The sequence below is a fragment of the Pelodiscus sinensis genome, chromosome 16 (assembly GCF_049634645.1).
Source record: "Pelodiscus sinensis isolate JC-2024 chromosome 16, ASM4963464v1, whole genome shotgun sequence".
Lineage (NCBI taxonomy): Eukaryota > Metazoa > Chordata > Testudines > Trionychidae > Pelodiscus > Pelodiscus sinensis.
Genome location: NC_134726.1, coordinates 27,236,915 through 27,254,136, shown reverse-complemented (window position 1 = coordinate 27,254,136; position 17,222 = coordinate 27,236,915). Strand labels below are relative to the sequence as shown.

Genomic DNA, 17,222 nt, shown 5'->3' with positions numbered 1-17,222 from the left:
TGAGACCTGAACTCTGACATGAAACTCTTTCATTTTTAAACCCTGACTGTGACAGCGTGGGTTTTGCTGCTTGGCTTTTGGCTTTCTAAGGGCAGGGCTGAGAGGCAGGAGAACTCATTCCAACTCACTGCACCTGGAATGGGTGAATCTTTTGTCCGGCTGCTTTGAAAGTCCTGGGCCTTGTTTCTGGGGAAGATCACAGATGATGGAGTCAAGAGCTTCACTGAGGTCCAACCCCCTGCATGTATATAACTTTCTAAGTTGTATCTTTTTCCCTGGCAGAGACTCCAACCAGGGCGGTCCTAAGAAACCTATGGACAGTGCCAAAGTGCCCAGCAACGCAGCCCTGAACCCCACACAGGAGAAGTCACCTTCATCCATTGCCTTGCCAGCAAATAAGAACACTGGTAAGATGGCTTATAAGCTTACTAGGGCGGGAGCTTTGCTCACCATTTCTCCAGCTGCCCAGGAGCGTGGCATGCTAGGTTGGTGACAGCAAGAGTGCTGGATTCCAGAAATTCAGTGGGGAGAATTCAAAACAGTGTTTCCCCTCCTCTACCTTAGGCTGGGTCCCCAAGGGGTCCCAGTCTTCACTTGGCAGGAGCAGCCTCACCTGTGGAAGACGAGCCAGTTCTCATGTAACCTCGCTCTCCCCTAGCTGGTGGGAGGCAAGACTTCTGCTGCTCTCTAGGTGTATAATTGGATGCCTGAGATAACGAGGCCACTCAGCCACTGGCGTCATCACGTCATCGTCCCAGGGCTTTTCTCAGGCTCAGGTCCAGGTGCAACTTTTTGCTGAGGGGGTTGGTTTTTCACTGTGTTCATGGGAGTTCTGCCCTTGGCTTTAGAATCACTTTCATGTTGGCACTAAAGTCCTAGCTGCTCTGGCTGGCTACGGGGCTAGTACAGAGCTGGGGCATGGCAGCTGCTTCCGGTTAGTCTGCTGGTGCACTGAAGAAGACTCCCCCAGTGGTGCTGGCTTTCCCCTCTATCCTCAAGAGACAGGATCTCTTGGTATTCCCTCTGCTGCGCTGTCACTCCCCTTCCTTCCCTATCTTGCTGACCAGGGGCTTGAAAATATGGAGGGGTGCATGGAACACATGAGACCAGGGAGCATGGACTCCCTAGAAATGTATGTACTTCTAAAAATCCACCAGTGGAGGGAAGATGGCTCCCAAAGTGCTACCCCGGTGCCTCGGCTGGAAATTGAAGCACAGGCACCGTTCTGTTGTTGCTGTGTGAGACCAGCACTTTTATGTATCCTCACAGTCAGCACAGCAGAATAGGGCAGGGTGCCGCATACTGGCGGGACCTCCCACGGTTTGCTAATGGTTCGCTAGCCCATTCCCCACACCCTTGGCATGGACAGTTTTGACTTGTCACATTTCCCCTGGCAAAGCCTCATCCTAGTTTGTTCGTGATGGATTAGTTGCCATCTCATCTCATGCCCTCCCTTTGCACATGCCAAGGGATCTGGATTCTAGTCTGGCTGGGTTTTTATTTGGGGGGGGGGAGGGGTGCGGTGTTCAAATGTTGTCCACAAATGTGCCACGTTGTTTTTTGAAGTCTGTGGTGGGGTGGGATAGAAGAAGAAGAAATGCCTGCTGCCCGTCACACTGTGGGTTTGTCTGCATTGCAGCTTGGGGAGAGAGAGCTTCGCCAGCTTTCATCTAGCTGGCAGGGCTTAAATGTAGGGATGCGAACAAAGAGAGGCAGACTTCAGTGCAGGCTGTCTGGACTGCTGGGGAGGTGCATGCACCCAGCCCCTGCTGGCATCCGGGCCACTGCTCCTTCACTGCTAGTTTTAGCCATGCAAGCTCGACAAAAGCTAGCACAGGGTCCCTGCCAGAGCTTACTGCTGATTGCAGTGTGGCTATACCCTGTTTGTGAGAGACCTCACTGGGTCTGTATGTGACAGACAGACACACACACGCGCGCACACACACCGCTCCCTCCAATCCGGGTGTAATCCTGTCCTTTTAAACTTGTTTTCTATTTTCTCTTCATCCTTGAGCTCCCTTCTCTTTCTTCCTCCTCTGTAGTGTCTGGTTTTCTCCCCTTCTTTGGCTCCCCTGTTTCCTCAGAAGCAGCCTCCTTTCCACACCTGTTGGCACACAGGGGCATATCTGCCTGCTCTCAGCTATAGGCTGTTCTGCGCTACTCGGCGAGCATGGCAAGAGGTGGGCTTGGTTTGACGTGCTGGTAGGACCAATTTAAAGCTTTTCATTAAAAAAAAAATCAGTGCAAATTTCGGTAAGTAATTGGCAGGGCTTTGGGCGTAGAAAATGTGAAATTTTGAAAATTGTCCACAGAAAAGAAAAATTGCTTGTAAAATCCCCAGGCCCCCTTTTTTGATTATTTTTTTATTAGGGGGTGAGTGTGCATTTGCATTGTTTCACCTGGAGTTGGCGGGTAGGTGGAGAAAGGAGAACTGGTTCTTGGGCGACATTCTCTGTTTCACAGCTTTCATAGTATGGCCTCCTCTTAGCTTGTTTTGGTGACTGCCTCTTGGATAGACTGTGTAGCTCTCACTCTGCGTCCTTTCTCCAGCCAGTGTTCAGGGCTGGGATTCAAATGAATGAAAGTTGAGGTTTCAGGTGTGTTTTTAGTAGGGATGTAAAAATTCTTTTGAAAATGTAACTGTGTAATTTGTTAAAACTCCTAGCAATCCTAGTAGGCTCTGTACAATAAAGTTTAACTAAGCTTTATACTGCAAAGTCTCCCTGGTTGCAGGGCTGGCAGGAGCTGCTGCTCTTCCTCACTCCCAGGGAGCCAGCGTGTAACCCAGAAGTGGGCAATAATTTTTGGTGGGGGGCCATTACCTGCACTCTTCCAGGAGGGAGACTGAAGTCTGAGAGGGAGTTTGGGTGAAGGAGGCAGTTTTGACTTAGAGCAGGGGACTGGAGTGCAGGGGCTTGGGATGTGACCTAAAGTACGAGGGGATTGTGATCTTGGGCAGGAGATTGGGATGCCAGATCTGGGAGGGGGTATGGGTGCAAGAGGGGGGCAGAGGGTTGGGGAATGGAGGGGCTGGGGTGCCAGAGGCAGGCCTTGGCCAGGAGACTTACCAGCCAGCAGTCCAACCAGCCTGCCTGCCTGCAGAGCTTAAAACATTTCTCTCTCTGCCTGCCTGCCCTGCACGGACTGCACAGCCATGTGCATGTGTGGATAACTGAGCCGAGGAGAGGGGGCATGGTTCTTCTTGGTTGCCTGTTATTCAAACAGGCAGCTCCCATTGGCCAGTTTCTGACTAGAAACCAGCCAATGGGATTGTGCTGGGGTGGGGGCAGCTCCTGAAGCTTCCCCCCCTCCAGTTTTGAAACAGAAATGAGGCCCAGCAGCCATGTTTCTGAGTGAGGTGTGAGGCAAGCAGGGGAGCTTGCCTGGGGCTCCCTACTGCCTCCACGGGCTGGATCTGGTGGCTTGGTGGGCCAGATGCAGCCTGTGGGCCATATTTTTCCCAGGCCTGGCGTAACCTTTTGTGGGGGGAGTTGGGCCAGGCCCACCACAGACAGGAGCTGCTCTGGCAGGCCCTATAGGGCTAGAGCAGCCCCCTGCTGGGGACAGTGGGAAGCTGTTCCATCCCCTACTGGTTGACCATTTACATCCCTAGTTTTTAGGGCTCAACGTTTTTGGAGGATGGGAAGTCGTGGTGAGATAAGTTGGGGTTTAACTATAATCTCTCATGACTGTCAAGGAACAGCCCTCCAGGACCTAATTCAAGTACCCCAGCGGGTTTGGCATTCATGGCTTTGCAGTCTAGTGACTGGTTGACATGCCCATCTGTGTAGCATCTGGCGCGGGGCCATTATTCCAAAGCCAAGCCTGGGTGTGCAGAGCTGACACTGCCTCGTAGGGATCCTGCTAATGAAAAGAAAAGGTCAACGTGTATGTAGCGCTGTAGGTTTGCTGTTGCTCTGAGGTGGCGTTAGAGTGAAGGTGCCAGTAGGGTTTAGTTTGAGTTTAGAGATGGTAATTGAAGGTGACTGGCTAGTCTTGCTGGTTGAGGGTTGAAGCCTGGTGCCTTTCACCCCCAGAACCGTGTCTGCGCTCTTTAATTTAGCTCCATCTGCTGCGCTGCCTCAAAAGAAGAAACTGATCCCTAACAAGAGTCTTAGCAGTGACTGGAGAAAATGTGGAGAGGAGGAGTCAGGCCCGACAAACCAGGTGTCTGCTCCAGGTAAGAGCCTTTCTTTTACATCTCTAGAAAACAGTTTTCTCCTCTGAGCATGCCCAGGGCTGTCTGTCAGCCACACTTGCAGGTGAGAGACGAATTCTTTGCTGTACCCAGAGATCTCTGCTCTCAAACCTGTCTCCACAGCCTTGTCTTCACTAGGGAAAAAGCTGTGTGTCTGACATGCTAGCTAGCTTGTGCTCCCTAAGCCAGTCAAATCCTTTAGCACGTAGTAGCTGGTTGAGGTAAAACCCCAGTTCAGGTTTGACCTCTCTGGCTGTCATGCATTAAAACTGTAACCGCCCTGTTTTTTATTAGGATTTTAACACGTCAGCTCTTTGAACACACTGATTTTGTCCAGTGTAGACGGGAGCCCACCTATTTCAGCTTTTCTTAGCCATTGCTCCCACTTTCCTAACCCATTCCCCTCATTTACCTATGCAACACATTTCAGTCACAGAGGCTGACACTAGAAAGGACCATCAGAGCATCTAGTTTAACCTCCACATCACAATCCACTAACGCCCACCCTTTTACTCTGGTTTGGAGCCCAGTAACCCCTGGCTGCTTCCTCAGGAAGTGGCCTTTCTGAGCTTGCACGGACACCCAGGATGAAGAGCTGCCTTTTAGTAGCTTCCTGACTAGTCTCAGGACTGGCCCTGCATAGGCCAAGCAACATGATATTCTTTCAAAACGGCCAATGGCATTTTCCTCTGCACCACTTGTCACGCTCCTTTTCCATTGTTCTGAGCTATGAATTAGGGAAGAGGTTCAAGCCCCCTTGCTAGAGGCTAGAAAAAGGGTCCCTTTAGAGCTTCCGAATCGCTCAGTACGGAGAGAGAGCTGACTGGTCACAAGTGCTAACTTTATTATCCCTTCACTAACCTTGTATGTCTCTCCCATTTTCATAGGTGCCCATTCTGTGGTTGGTACTAGATAATACCAGCTCCTTTGTTGTAGGCAATGTTTTCCCTAATGATTAGAGCCAGGGGCAAAGAGTCCGAATTCCCGGGCTCTCGTTCCTGTGTTGCCACTAACTCTCTGTGGGCCATCATTTAACTTCCCCTGCCTCAGTTTCCCTGTCCGTGACATGGACATAAACCTTGCATCATAGATTGTGCCCCTGAATGAATGTGCTTTGGGATCCTGGGGAGGAAGATTACCTTAAGCATGCGGTAGGATTAGCAAGCCAAGCTAACCGGGTGCTGTGTCTCCCTGTGACCTGCAGCAGGCTCCAAGCTCTGCCCCTCAACGGGAGGCGCTGCAGAGGCTGCACAAAGGGAGCACCTGGGTGCAGGGGCTCTTTGGGAGATGGCTTTCTCACTAAGCTAGCTCACCTCATTTGTGGAGGGCCACTGTCAGGCTGGACATTCCTCACAGCAGGAACCTTCCTATAGGGCTACGTCTGAGGCAGCGCAGAGGGGGAGGCAGCCCGATACAAGGCTGCGTCAGAGTGCCGTTCGGTGGTTTAGCAGAGATAGCAGAGGGTCAGTCACTGCTTTCTTCCGAAGAAGCAGTAAAGCCAGGAAACTCTCTGAGCTGAGGATCGGGCTGTGCTGAGAGCTGCCCATGAGCTCCTTCCTAGCTTTGTGGTCTCAGGCCTGTGTGTTTGGTACTCCAGTAAAAGGCTCTGTGGCTGCCAGCAGCTCTTAGGTACTCCTCCTCCCCCTCAGTGTTTTCTGTAAGCTGGGCACTTGTGCAGCTACTCTGGTGAGATTCAAATGCCACCCAGCTGGTTAGCAGAGTGCCCACAGCTAGGTGTTCTGTTTCTGCTTGTGGTGCACATTCACACTTGCCTTGGTGCACATAACAAAATTTATTCTGCACACGAATGGGGGAAAAATCCTCATGTAAATGGAAGAGCTCAGAGGGAATATTGATGGCCCCCTCCCCAAACTATTTTATTGTTCCTGCTGTATTTGCACTCTCCCCTGACTCCTGGGCATGGTGTTTTTTATAGGTCACTCTGCCTTTCTAGCACCATGGCCCTCTTGTGCATGCACTGTCTGGTTTGGTATTTATATGTCACCTAGCACCACAGAGTGCCTCACCATTGTCAGTGGATTTATCTTGTGAGGTATTATCCCCAGTTGACAAATGGGAAACTGAGGCACAGAGAGACAAGAGCAAACCCTATTGGGGATGAGTGTCAGAGCTGGGTCTAGAGACACAGACTTGTGCTAGAGCTGTGTGAGTGGTCAGGCTCTGGCTGTGGGATGGGATACACAGCCATGCTTGAAGGTCTACACAGGTATTGTTAGCACTATAGTGTGAGCCGAGTCTGTAGATCCTGGCTGCTGGAGGGATCTTGCTGGGTAAACAAACCCAAATGACTTGTCCAGGGTCATGCAGGGAATGGTACACAGGTCTCCTGAGTAGCACGTTAGTGCCCTAACCACTGGGTCATCTCTGCCCTCCCAGTCTCTGGGCATCTTCTAAGTGCATGTGCTCATCTGGGTTTTGTTTCCTTTGTTCAATGCCAGTAAGTTGGTTAAAGTGACACTTGCGTGACAGAGATCTCCCATAGCGAGAGCCCAGCTCTTAAGGGGCTGATGTTAACTCTTTGTCACTATAAATAGTCTGGGGACTTTTCAAGGCTGAGGGAAAATTTTTGTTTAGGGCTGACTTTGGCGCCTTTGCCACCACGGTGCTTTCATAAACTTCTGGATCAGGGCTCTCCTGGTCCCTTTGCAGCCAGCCCAGGTTGATTGGGTGTCTAGTGGCTCCCGAGGGAGTGTGCTGCAGTGGAGGAGGAGTTGACAGGCCAGTGAATTAGTAGAGGGCTTGTGGATTCCTGCGTAGAGAAAGGAATGACCCCAGCAGAGTCTGGACAGTAGTAAGAGGCGGCTTCCGCACGGTCCTGGCTGAAGTGTGTGTGTCGTCGCTGCCCTCTTTTGGATGGAACAGGATCTGCTCTAGTCTCAGATCCACAGCTGTTTGCAGCATTGCTGTGCTGGTCCCAGGATAAGCAGAGCCCCGCGCAGATACAAAATTTGTATCCGCAGCCGCATCCATACCTGCAAAAATGAGGGGGAGATATTCTCATCCCCATGCGTGGCTATAAAGTGGATTTGCAGGGCTCTAAGGATGAGACACAAGGAGGGTGAGTTAATTTCATTTATGGGACAGACCGAAGTGAGTCCAATGAAAGTTATTACTTCTCCTACCTTGTCTTTCTCTAATCCCCTAGTAGTTACTCTGCAGAGGTGATATCCTGGGTGATCTTTTTTTTAATTTCTAGGTAAACCACTGGCTCCAAAAATCTTCCAGCGCCCTGTGAGCAATGAAGTGGCATCCCCGAGCAAGGTATGGCTGGCGATGGGAGAGGCAAAGCAAGGCGGTCATGAAGACTTTCCCCAGAGACAGCCCCGTATGGCTCAGTTCAGTCTGGGGCACCCTGCTCCTCTCTGCTGACACGACCTCCGTGCCTCCGCTGCAGGGGGTTAATGTGAAACCTCAGAAAAGGGGAGCAGAGGGAATTGGGGGGGAGAAGCAGGATTCTCTCTAAACAGCAGGAGGGTGGTGGCTGCAATATAGGACATGGCCATGAAGCGAGTGGTGTAATTCACCTCAGCTGAGAGGAACTCCTCTTGGCAGCAGCCAGGTGCTTGCTTCATTGCCCTGATACGGCTGAGACCTTCCAGCACAGGCCGGAGGTGAAAGTAAGCGGGTGCATCCTGGTGCTCTGGCAAACGCTGGCTGAGCTGTGGCAAAAGCCAGCAGGGAGCTATTTAAAAGCCGGCAGAGAACTGGGTTGCAATAGGACAGTGCCTGTAAGAAATGTTAGGCTGCTGGCACAGGCTGTGTTACGGATGAGGCGGGAGGGCTGCACCAGGACTGGCAGACGTTGCTGCTGTGCCGTGGAATGCTGTGACGACTTCCTAGCATGGCCCATTCTGTTGTGAATTCCCAGCTCCCCATCTTCTCTGGGTTTGGTGCCTCCACGATGTGGCCCCAGGGGGAGATGGTCCATTCCAGCCGGTCTCCTTTTGTTGCTCCACCCAGGGTGTCAGGGCGGGTATGTGAGAAGCAGCTCGTAACTCCTCTGTGACTTTGTCCCTTAGCTCCAGCCAGACTACATCCCTGAGGAAGAAATCCAGGAGAAGGTGCGAGAGATCGAAAAGCAGCTGGATGAGCTGGAGCTCAAAGGAGTTGATCTGGAGAAGCATCTGCGTGACTGTGAGGGAGGTAAGGGAGGCCAGAAAGATCCTCTCAACTAGAGTCGGGAAGGATGAGTCTCGAATCCCATGGTCAGTGTCCCATCTACAGGGCGTGGTGGCTTTGATCCTAGCAGCTCACGTAGTGTGTAGGGTCTAGGGATGTGAATGGGTAACCAGTTAACTAGTAACCCATGGTGGCTGGAGCAGCTCCCTGCCTGCCATGGGCAGGGGGCTGTGCCTGCCCTGTGGGGGGCTTGTTGCGGACAGAGCCTGTTCTCCTCCGCAGCAGTGCAGGGCTGGGCACCAGCAAAGCCAGTGCCAAGGCAGGACTGGGGGTGGGAGCCCCGTGAGTTGGGAGCTGCTCTATTGGGATCCCGCTTTAGTCAGTTAACCTAATGTTTAACTGGACTTTTAACCAGTTAACTGATTAACTGGGATTGTACATCCCTAGTACGGTCCCTGAGCTGGCGTACGCGTGAGGCCTGATAAAACGTGGTGGAGAACTTCCAGCTGGCTCTGTCCATTTCCTGACGTGCTCTTCCAGGAACTTGCTGCTCTATTGCCAAGTGGCGGCGGGTCAGGGAAGTTCAGGAACTGAAAGGCTGCAGCTGACCTGCCTGAGGGAATTCAGGTCATGGACTTTGTCACCAGGGACAGTCTTGGGCAAAATACTCAATAACCTTGTTCAGGTTGGCACAGGTTGGCAGATTGCATGGAAGGTGAGGTGGGCAGCCTATGAGAAGAGAAGTCCTTGGCCAGTTTACTTGTATCTGCCCCTGATGCTCATCATCCGTACCCTGCGTAGTAGCGAGCTACCTGTGATGGGAGGGATACCAAGCTTGTACCTGTGACTAGTGTAGGTTATCCTGAGCTGTCCTAGCTGGGCAGCCGCTGCTGGCTCTTGTAATCGCGGTGCATTGGGAATGGACGTATTTTTTGTCTTGTCTGTAGATGACTCAGAGGATGCTCTCATGGTGGATTGGTTCAAACTGATCCACGAGAAACAGCTGCTGCTGAGACTGGAGTCAGAGCTGATGTACAAGTGAGTGCCTGGCAGCCTCCCCTGCCCACAGACAGTGAGGTGACCTCGGCAGTGTGGGGGTTGGAGAAGGGGTGTCAGACTGACAGGTGGGGAGGTGCAAGCAAGGCTGGACGGTATTAGCTGGGGGGTATTTGCTTCTACTATGGTGATGAGACCTCAGCTGTCAGAACCATGCTGGGGTGCTGAGAGGCAGGGGTCCCTCACAAGTGGCAAAGGTTGATGGCCCCCTCTAGCCCCACATCTGGGTGTGAGGAGACAGAGTGATAGGGGGCAGCCCAGGACTCCCTCTTGCCCTGGCTGGGTCCTCTCCTGAGTCCTGCCAGGGAGTTCGGAGAGCAGCTTCCCACCCCCAGCTCCAAAGCGACCTGTGTGGGCCCTGCTTTGGGATGAGGCGAGGGAATCACCTATTGCCCGTCTGGCATCCCGCAGATCGAAACAGCAGAAGCTGGAGGAGAAGCAGTGGAATATCGAGAGTGAGTTGCGGCACCTAATGAGCAAACCAGGTAAGTGAGGCAGTCGGCTGCCATCCTCCAAGGGAGGTGCTCTGACCCGGCCCTGTCTCTGCAGAGTCCTTGTCTCTGCATCTTGCTGGGATTCTCCTCTGCAGAAGGCTCACCTGGTCTCCGGTCCACCTAACCCAGACCAGGGAGAGAGCAGTGCTGGGCGGGGGAGGTTTGTGAGGAGAGGCAGGGTGTCTGGCACCACAAACATGTCAGCAGTGTAGCACAGTGTTGCTGTGACCGGTTCTTCTTGTGCTGCACAGATGAGCAGAAGACGCGCATGGAGAGGATGCGGGAGCAGGAGCTGCTGGACTCGTACGTGAACATAGTCAATGACCGAAACGATATCGTGGAATGCCTGGATGAGGACAGACTCAGGTACAGGACCTGGGGCGGAGGGGAGGCGAGACGGAGTCTGCTTGTATCCCACCGCTCTCCATTCCCTGCCAAACAGGGTCTGAAGGTTAAAAAGTTCATGTTGGGATTGAGGCTGCAAGGACCGAGGAAGAGCATCTGCCTGGAGCTTTCTGAGAACCCCTCTTGTAAGGGGGTGATGGAGGTTGGGTCATGGGCAGACACTAGAGCTGAGGGAAGCCCCGCGCTGTGCAGAAGAGCTGCCCTGTGTAGGCCTTACCGCCTGCACCCCACTCCCCGTGGCTGGTGGTTGGCTGTGAAACACTCACATGCTGCTCGGCTGCGCGGGGAAGAGCTGCAAGATCAATTTGGTGCTTGTCTTACTCCTTGTTCCTGTGTAGACTCCTTTGGCAGCCACCTCTCCTGCTGCCCTAGACCTATGCTCCACATGCTCTGACTAAAGGCGGCCTTCCCTAGCCTGGCCAAGCCCCCCTCCCCACCCTAGCGTGTGTTATCAGCTTCATCGGCCACCCAGAGTGCGCAGACACACTGGGGCCTGGGCAGTTACAGAACTGCCCATTTCTGTCTACTCGCGGCTGCCTGTGGGGCCGGGTGGCAGTGCTGAGGGCACCCGGGGGGTGGAGCATGCGAGAGCAAGCAATGCCACTGTGCCCCTCCGCTGAGGGCATCGCCCCCAACCTACAGCAACTGGGCAGAGCCGAGGAGCAGCCCTCGGTGGCTTGCTGTGCAGTTTCCCCTGTCCTGCTGGGAGCGCGGGGTACTGGCTCACTGCATTCCTGGGAGCACGGGGTACTGGCTCACTGCATTCCTGGGAGTGTGGGGTACTGGCTCACTGCATTCCTGGGGCCTGACTCTAACACGGTCCTCTCCCTTCCCAGGGAGCTAGAGGAGGATCAGGTGCTGGCAGACATGATCCAGAAGCTGGGTAAGGACTGTCTGTTGTAGCGGACCCGGGCTGCTGCGGTAAGGACAAGGGCGCTCATGCTCTGTGCTCTCTCCTCACCTGCAGATGCATCCCACGAGAGCCAAGCCCCCAACAAGATGAAGAACAAGTTCCGCTGGTCCAAGATCTGGAAGCAGAAAAGCAAGAAGAAAGCTCAGCAGTGAGGTTCCCTGCATGGCAGCGTGAAGGGCCACAGACTCCAGGAAACATTCCCTCTCCAGCCCTGCTGCTCTGGAGTCAGCCAGAGCTGCTCTGCCATGAGACGGGGACTCAGGCATGAGGACTGCGGGGGGCAGTGTGACTTCTCCCTCCTCTCAGAAGCAGGAGATAGGGGGCTCCAGGTGCTATTCCCCTCCCCTTCCTTCAGCTGAGTGAGAGCTACAGCCACTGCCAGAGCCAGGGACTTGGGAACTCATTGAGCCAGCACGCCGCTGGTTTGCTCGCTGGCGGCTAGCACGTTGACTCTCTGCTCACACCCGTTCTGATGCTCATCAGCACAACTACGCGAGCCCTTGAGGTACCACGGAGCCCTCCTGCCCAGGATGGGTACGTGCTGGGGAGCGGCTCCTCAGCCTTCCTCCCGGCACACACTTGCTCCGCGAACATTCGGAAGCTCGTTGGCTGCGTTGCAGGACAGCACCTGCTGTTGGCCTGTCTCGGCTGACGCAGGCTCGTGGGCTGTAGGACACCAGTGTAGATGTTCAGGCTGGAGCCTAGGCTCTGAGACCCCCTGATGCGGGGAAAGGGTCCCAAAGCTCCGACTCCAGCCGGAACGTGAGCGGCAACACTGCGATTTTATAGCCCTGCAATCCCGAGTCAGCTACCGCAGCCCAATGGGGGGGGGTGTCTTCTTGCAGTGCAGCCCTACCCCGAAAGGCTGCACGGCCGGGAGTCGCTGTGGGCACCTGGGGCAGAGGAACACCCCGCATGCTCTCCACAGGCCCCAGCACAGGGAAGGGCGGGCGGGCACGGAGATGGGCATCTGGCTTGTGTGAGGAGGTGAGGGGCGGAAAGGACCTGGCTGGACTTAGAGGAGAGAGGCTGCTGCAGGGACGTAGAGCAGCCCTTTAGCTTTCCAAACCACAGGCCCGGTGTGTCTGGGCCAGGCATCCCCATGACATGACACTCCCTGCCCCTCTCTGCAGGGCTGTCCTGGGGAGTGCCTGGGAAGTGGGACCCTCGCTGCCTATAGCCCGTCACTCTGAAGGGGGCAGCAGAACCTCTTCTAATGATCCGGTAACTCAGGAGCCCAAGGGGGCGGTGGGCATGAGCCTGCTCACCCCTCCCCCATTCACAGTGGGCTAAACAGTTGTCTAGGGAGACTCCTTTAAGGGTAAACCAGCTATCCCAGGGAGTTGCGTTCCGGCTGGGAAGGGGAGGCAGCGGGTGCAGGGGAAATTCTTTACTGGGCTGAAGGAGTCTCAAGTCAACGCCTCTCTCCCCGTCCCTCCTCTGGGTACAAGCAGAAAAGGACCGTAGCTGTGCATCCGATCTGACCAGTAGACACTCGGTCTTCAGCACGGCTGCAGCAATGAGCACGAAGACTGGGAGGAGGGCTTACAAATCTTACTAGATCCTCTGCAGCACTTGCAAGCTGTGGAATCTCCCTGCGGTTGTTCCCTGGCTCCGATACCATGCATCTCCTTAGCATCTGCTCTGGTGGGAGAGAAACTCTGTCTCTCTCCGGGGAAGTAGGTGGTCACACGGTGGGAAAAGTTTGCAGTCTGTGCCTCCCGGAAGTATGTTGGTGTCATGCTCTCCTCCTCCGCCAGGTGGCATTATGGTTCTCTGACCAAGTTACTTTGCCCAGGGCAGTGAACAGCTGATTTGCTCAGGAAGCCTTTGCAGCCCTTTTTCGGTACAGTGTGTGTTGTGTGTCTACAGTCAGTGGGGCCTCTGGGGATTTGCTTTGTATTGGTCTGTTTCTGTTCAATAAATAATAAAACTTAGAGGAAACGTGGAGACCCGTGTGACGTGACTCTGGTGGTGGAGTTGCTGGACGTGGGATCATCTGCAAGGGCTGGCCAGTCTGTGAGGAGTGAACTTGGCTCTCCTGCCAGGCTGGGGGAACAGTGCGCTGGCGGGGGATTGAGAAGGGACAGCTAGACCCTGCCTCTGGTGTGTCTTTTTTGTGCAGAGAGGGTTCCCTCCTCCTAGCAGGGTGGTGGGCACTTTTCACAGGCAGTAGGGTAAGTTTAAACAGGCAGGGAGGAGTGGAGAAGAGCTGTTTGCCTCTGTGGAGCTAAAGCAATCGTCTGAAATTCACACTGATCTTTGAAACAAGTTAGCACGAAGGGGTTACCTGGGAGACTTCCCTCTTCAGGAATCACTTAGTGAATTTGTAACTTGTCCAAGGCGACCTTTGTTCTAGCTCCTCTCTTTAGCGTTGTTTTGCTAACTATACCTGCTCTTTACTACAGTGGGCTCAACATGTGTCTGCAGCCTTCATTGCTGACTGACTGCATTTACACATCACAAGCTCCCTCTTCTCCACCCCAGACTGAAAGCTGTACCTGCTCTCTTCCTGCTTCTCCCGTTGTCTCCACACCCAAGCTCTGGGAAGTTGGTGCTTTTGGCTGATGGATCCAATTTTGCCTCGTGCTCCAGCTCGTTGCACCAGGGATGTGTTATGTCTGCTGGAAGCACGGTAGCCAAACAATTGTTTCATCAAACAAAGCAGATCTGGTAATTGCAGCCCTGAAGGCCCATTTCTAGCCATGGTTCTTGCCCGACAGCCCACGCCTCCAGAGAAGCAGAGAAAGGAGATGGATCTGCTGGGTTAGCTCATCACAGGGCCTTGAAGGGTAAGCCTAGAGAAGTCCAGTAATTCTCTTTTTCTGGAGAATGGAAGTTGCCTGCGTGTGTATTAATAGTTGTTAAATACTAAGGTGGATGTCTAGTCCTTGGGTTAGGGGCAGCTCTAGGGGGACTTATGGCACAAGACTTCCAACAGCCTGCCCACAGGTGTGACTGTCCCATACCCACATACGATCCGTGGTTCAGGTTATGGCTCTGACCCAACAAAGCACTAGGCCCATACTTTACAAGGGTGAGCAGCACCAGCGTTAATAGTCCCCACGTAAAAGTAAGTGTCGGCCGAAGTCTTTGTAGGCTTGAGGCCTGTGCAAGCCATAGAAAGAGTTTGAGGGACAAGGTGGGAGAGGTAAAATCTTGGATTGGATTGGCTTCTGTGGCTGAGAGACTAATTTCATTCACACCTAGCTGTACTGGAGGATAGAAATACTCCAGCTGCTGGCAGGGTTCACCTCCTTAACTTCTACTGAGCCATGCCCCATGGTCACCTGCAAATCATCAATGAAAGACAGAAATCATCGGACCAGCTACAGCCCTGGAAAAGTTTGAACCCCCTGAAGGGGTTTGCCTGTGAGGCTATTACAAGAGCCCTCTCTCCTGGGAAGAGGAGAGGGCACACATGCAGAATCCCACATCCATCCTCCTTTCTGACCATGACTAGCCTGCAGCATTTGGGGCCTCTGTGAGTGTTGCAGTTTCACAGCTCTCGCCCCCGGCTCCAGTCCATTCATAAATATGGCAGGCTGGGAATTTGTCGTCCGCCTGGGTTCCAGTGGGACTTAGGCACCCCTTCCTCCTCTCCCCCTTGGCGATTCTCTGCTTTAGCCAACACCTGCTGTGGCACGGGTTGCTGTTAATTATCTGCAATGCTGGAAAACAGTAGCACTCCTGCCCTGTGAGAAACAGCTTAAGTAGATGCCTCCCACCCAGATCATTACAGAAAGAGGGTGATGCTGCTGCTCCTACAGTTATTTTATATGATATTGTATCACACACAGCCCTGGGCAGAAGCTCTCCAGGTGCTTGTGTTGGGAGCCCAGCGTGGGTGCTTTGAGTCTGGAGAGCAGGGTGGGGAAAAAGCAGCCTGCAGACCAGATGCAGTTTGCGAGGGTTAGCTCCTGGCAGGCCACAGCAGGGCCACGTCTGCAGGTACATCTGCTGGAAGCAATAGCCTGGTGCTTCCCGAAACTCCCATTGACCACGGATCACCATTTTCAGCCAATGGGAGCTTTGGGAAGCCCAGTCCGTGGTGGTATTTGCGAATCATGGCCAATGGGAGCTGTGAGTGGCTCAGCTAAATAAAACATCCAGTGGCCTGCCAGGCACTAACTGGTGAACTTTTCCAGCCCACAGGCCACTTATTACCCACTTCTCAACAGTGTCCAAGCACTGCCCAGGCAAGGGGTGTCTCAGCAGACTTCGGAGTGTAGATCCTTTATCCAGCACCCCCTCCTTAGAGCTGCCACCCTGTGGCCCATCTCCTGACCCCTCCAGTTCCCTTGTAGCCGAAAGAGCTCTCTGTGCTTACTGGTCACTGCTTCGAGGGAAGTGATAATGAAGCAAATAGCAACTTTGCACAGGGTTCTAAGCCCAGGCACATTTTCCTGACTACCAGAAATACATAGAACAAGACAAAATAATGCACCTGTGCATATTTCTGAGCTGCAATTTCTTCACCACTCTTCTTTGTGGTTAGAGTTTTTCGATGAGTCCAGGTACCCCTCCCCACCCTGCACATGGCTTCTCCCCCAGCATCATGGAGTGTGTCTCTCACTCTGACCTGTCCAGTCAGAGGCAGCCCCTTTGCCTCTCCTGCCCGAGGTTGCCGGGCCTGAGTACTGTCTCAGAGCAGGGGCAGAATTCCAGACACGATGTGCCATTGGTCTGGCAAATGCTACCTGTGGGATTCTAGCACCCAATGTTCTCACAGGGGTCCTACTCTGTACACACCACTACAGAGCCATAATGTGCCAGCTGGATGCTCTAGGGCAAGGCCAACGAGGGCAGGGGACAATGGACCATCCTTTCTGTGTTTCTCTGAAGCATAGCCTGGCAGGAAGGGTGCACAGAACTCCCCTTTACCCAGTGGCAGTTACAGAAGCAAGTGCTGAGCCCATCTGGATGGGATTCCAGATCATCGAATAGTTGATCCCAAAGCTAGTTTTTGTAGGACTGCTGGCACAGATCCAGTCTGCCCTGTTGGCTTTCTCTGAGGCTAGAGATGGGGCAACAGCTGGAGTGTTTGGCTGGCTGAAATGCAGCTCTCTGCTACCATTATCCTAGGCTGTTCTTCCCCTGACAAATCCCACATGATGGACATGACTAATCTCCAGACTCAGGGATTTTGTTTCAGCTCCTAAATCTGTTGCCAGCGCAGGCTGTGGTATCACCTCTGGAGAACCTGGCTCTCGTGCCAGCATGCGCTTGTGTGACTGGTGCCAGTGCTCCTAGTCATGTGGCCTCTGCAGCGTTGGGAACTAGACTGCAGGGATGAAGTCTGTCATTCAAGGCCTGGGATGGGTTTGCTTGGGGGATATAAACCCCTGGGGCCTGCTCCCAGAGCAATAAACGCTGTGTTCAGAGGGACCCAGGCAACTGGATAAAAGACATGATGGTGTAATGCTGCAGAAGTGCTATACCCACAGTAGAAATCCTAGAGTGAGATCCCTCTTGTGTGTGAACAGCTCCTCCACTGGGCACGGACGTTCTTTGCTTTCCGGGCTGTAGATGCAAGCTGTAATGGTGTAGCCCAAGCCTGGTGTGCTTCAGGAGCAGCCCTGGGAAGTACACTTTGTGGGCTACAAACTGTGGCATGTTGGGAGAACTTTCTGGTTCCTGCCAGGGTCTCAGTACTGACTGAGCTGGGAGCATGCAGGCTGACGGCAGAGAGGAGAGACTGCTGAACTGGAATCCTGTTGTGTTTTCTTCACAGGTAGGGTCAAAAAGGACTGATAGAGCCCCCCGAGAGGTGTTTAAGGGATACAAAGGGAGCTCGTGGGCTTGTTTGTTGTGGGGCTTAGTTGTTGTGGGAGTTAGAACAAGTTCTAAGGGGGGTTGTGTTGAACAATGAACACTCTGCTCTCCCAGCAGGGTCTCAGCAAGGACTGAGCTGGGAACACACAGGCTGCGGGCAGAGAGAAGGCTGCTGGAGCAGGTCTGGTGTGAGGTGCGCACACGCTGACACACCATGCAGTGCACACAAAGGAGCCTAGTC

General features: G+C 53.5%; 1 protein-coding gene across 4 annotated transcripts in view; it reads left to right on the top strand.

Annotated features, from left to right (window-relative positions):
• MICALL2 (MICAL like 2) overlaps positions 1-13,156 on the top strand; it is a 41,186-nt gene extending 28,030 nt beyond the window's left edge. For all 4 annotated transcript variants that reach the window (XM_075899568.1, XM_075899567.1, XM_075899570.1 and 1 more), the window contains 9 exons: positions 283-407; positions 4,064-4,180; positions 7,416-7,480; positions 8,239-8,362; positions 9,286-9,376; positions 9,806-9,879; positions 10,140-10,254; positions 11,130-11,176; positions 11,261-13,156. In XM_075899568.1, the coding sequence (XP_075755683.1) occupies positions 283-407; positions 4,064-4,180; positions 7,416-7,480; positions 8,239-8,362; positions 9,286-9,376; positions 9,806-9,879; positions 10,140-10,254; positions 11,130-11,176; positions 11,261-11,358 (856 nt within the window). In that variant the 3' untranslated portion in view covers positions 11,359-13,156. The remainder of the gene's footprint in view (positions 1-282; positions 408-4,063; positions 4,181-7,415; positions 7,481-8,238; positions 8,363-9,285; positions 9,377-9,805; positions 9,880-10,139; positions 10,255-11,129; positions 11,177-11,260) is intronic.
• The last annotated feature ends 4,066 nt before the right edge of the window (positions 13,157-17,222 follow it).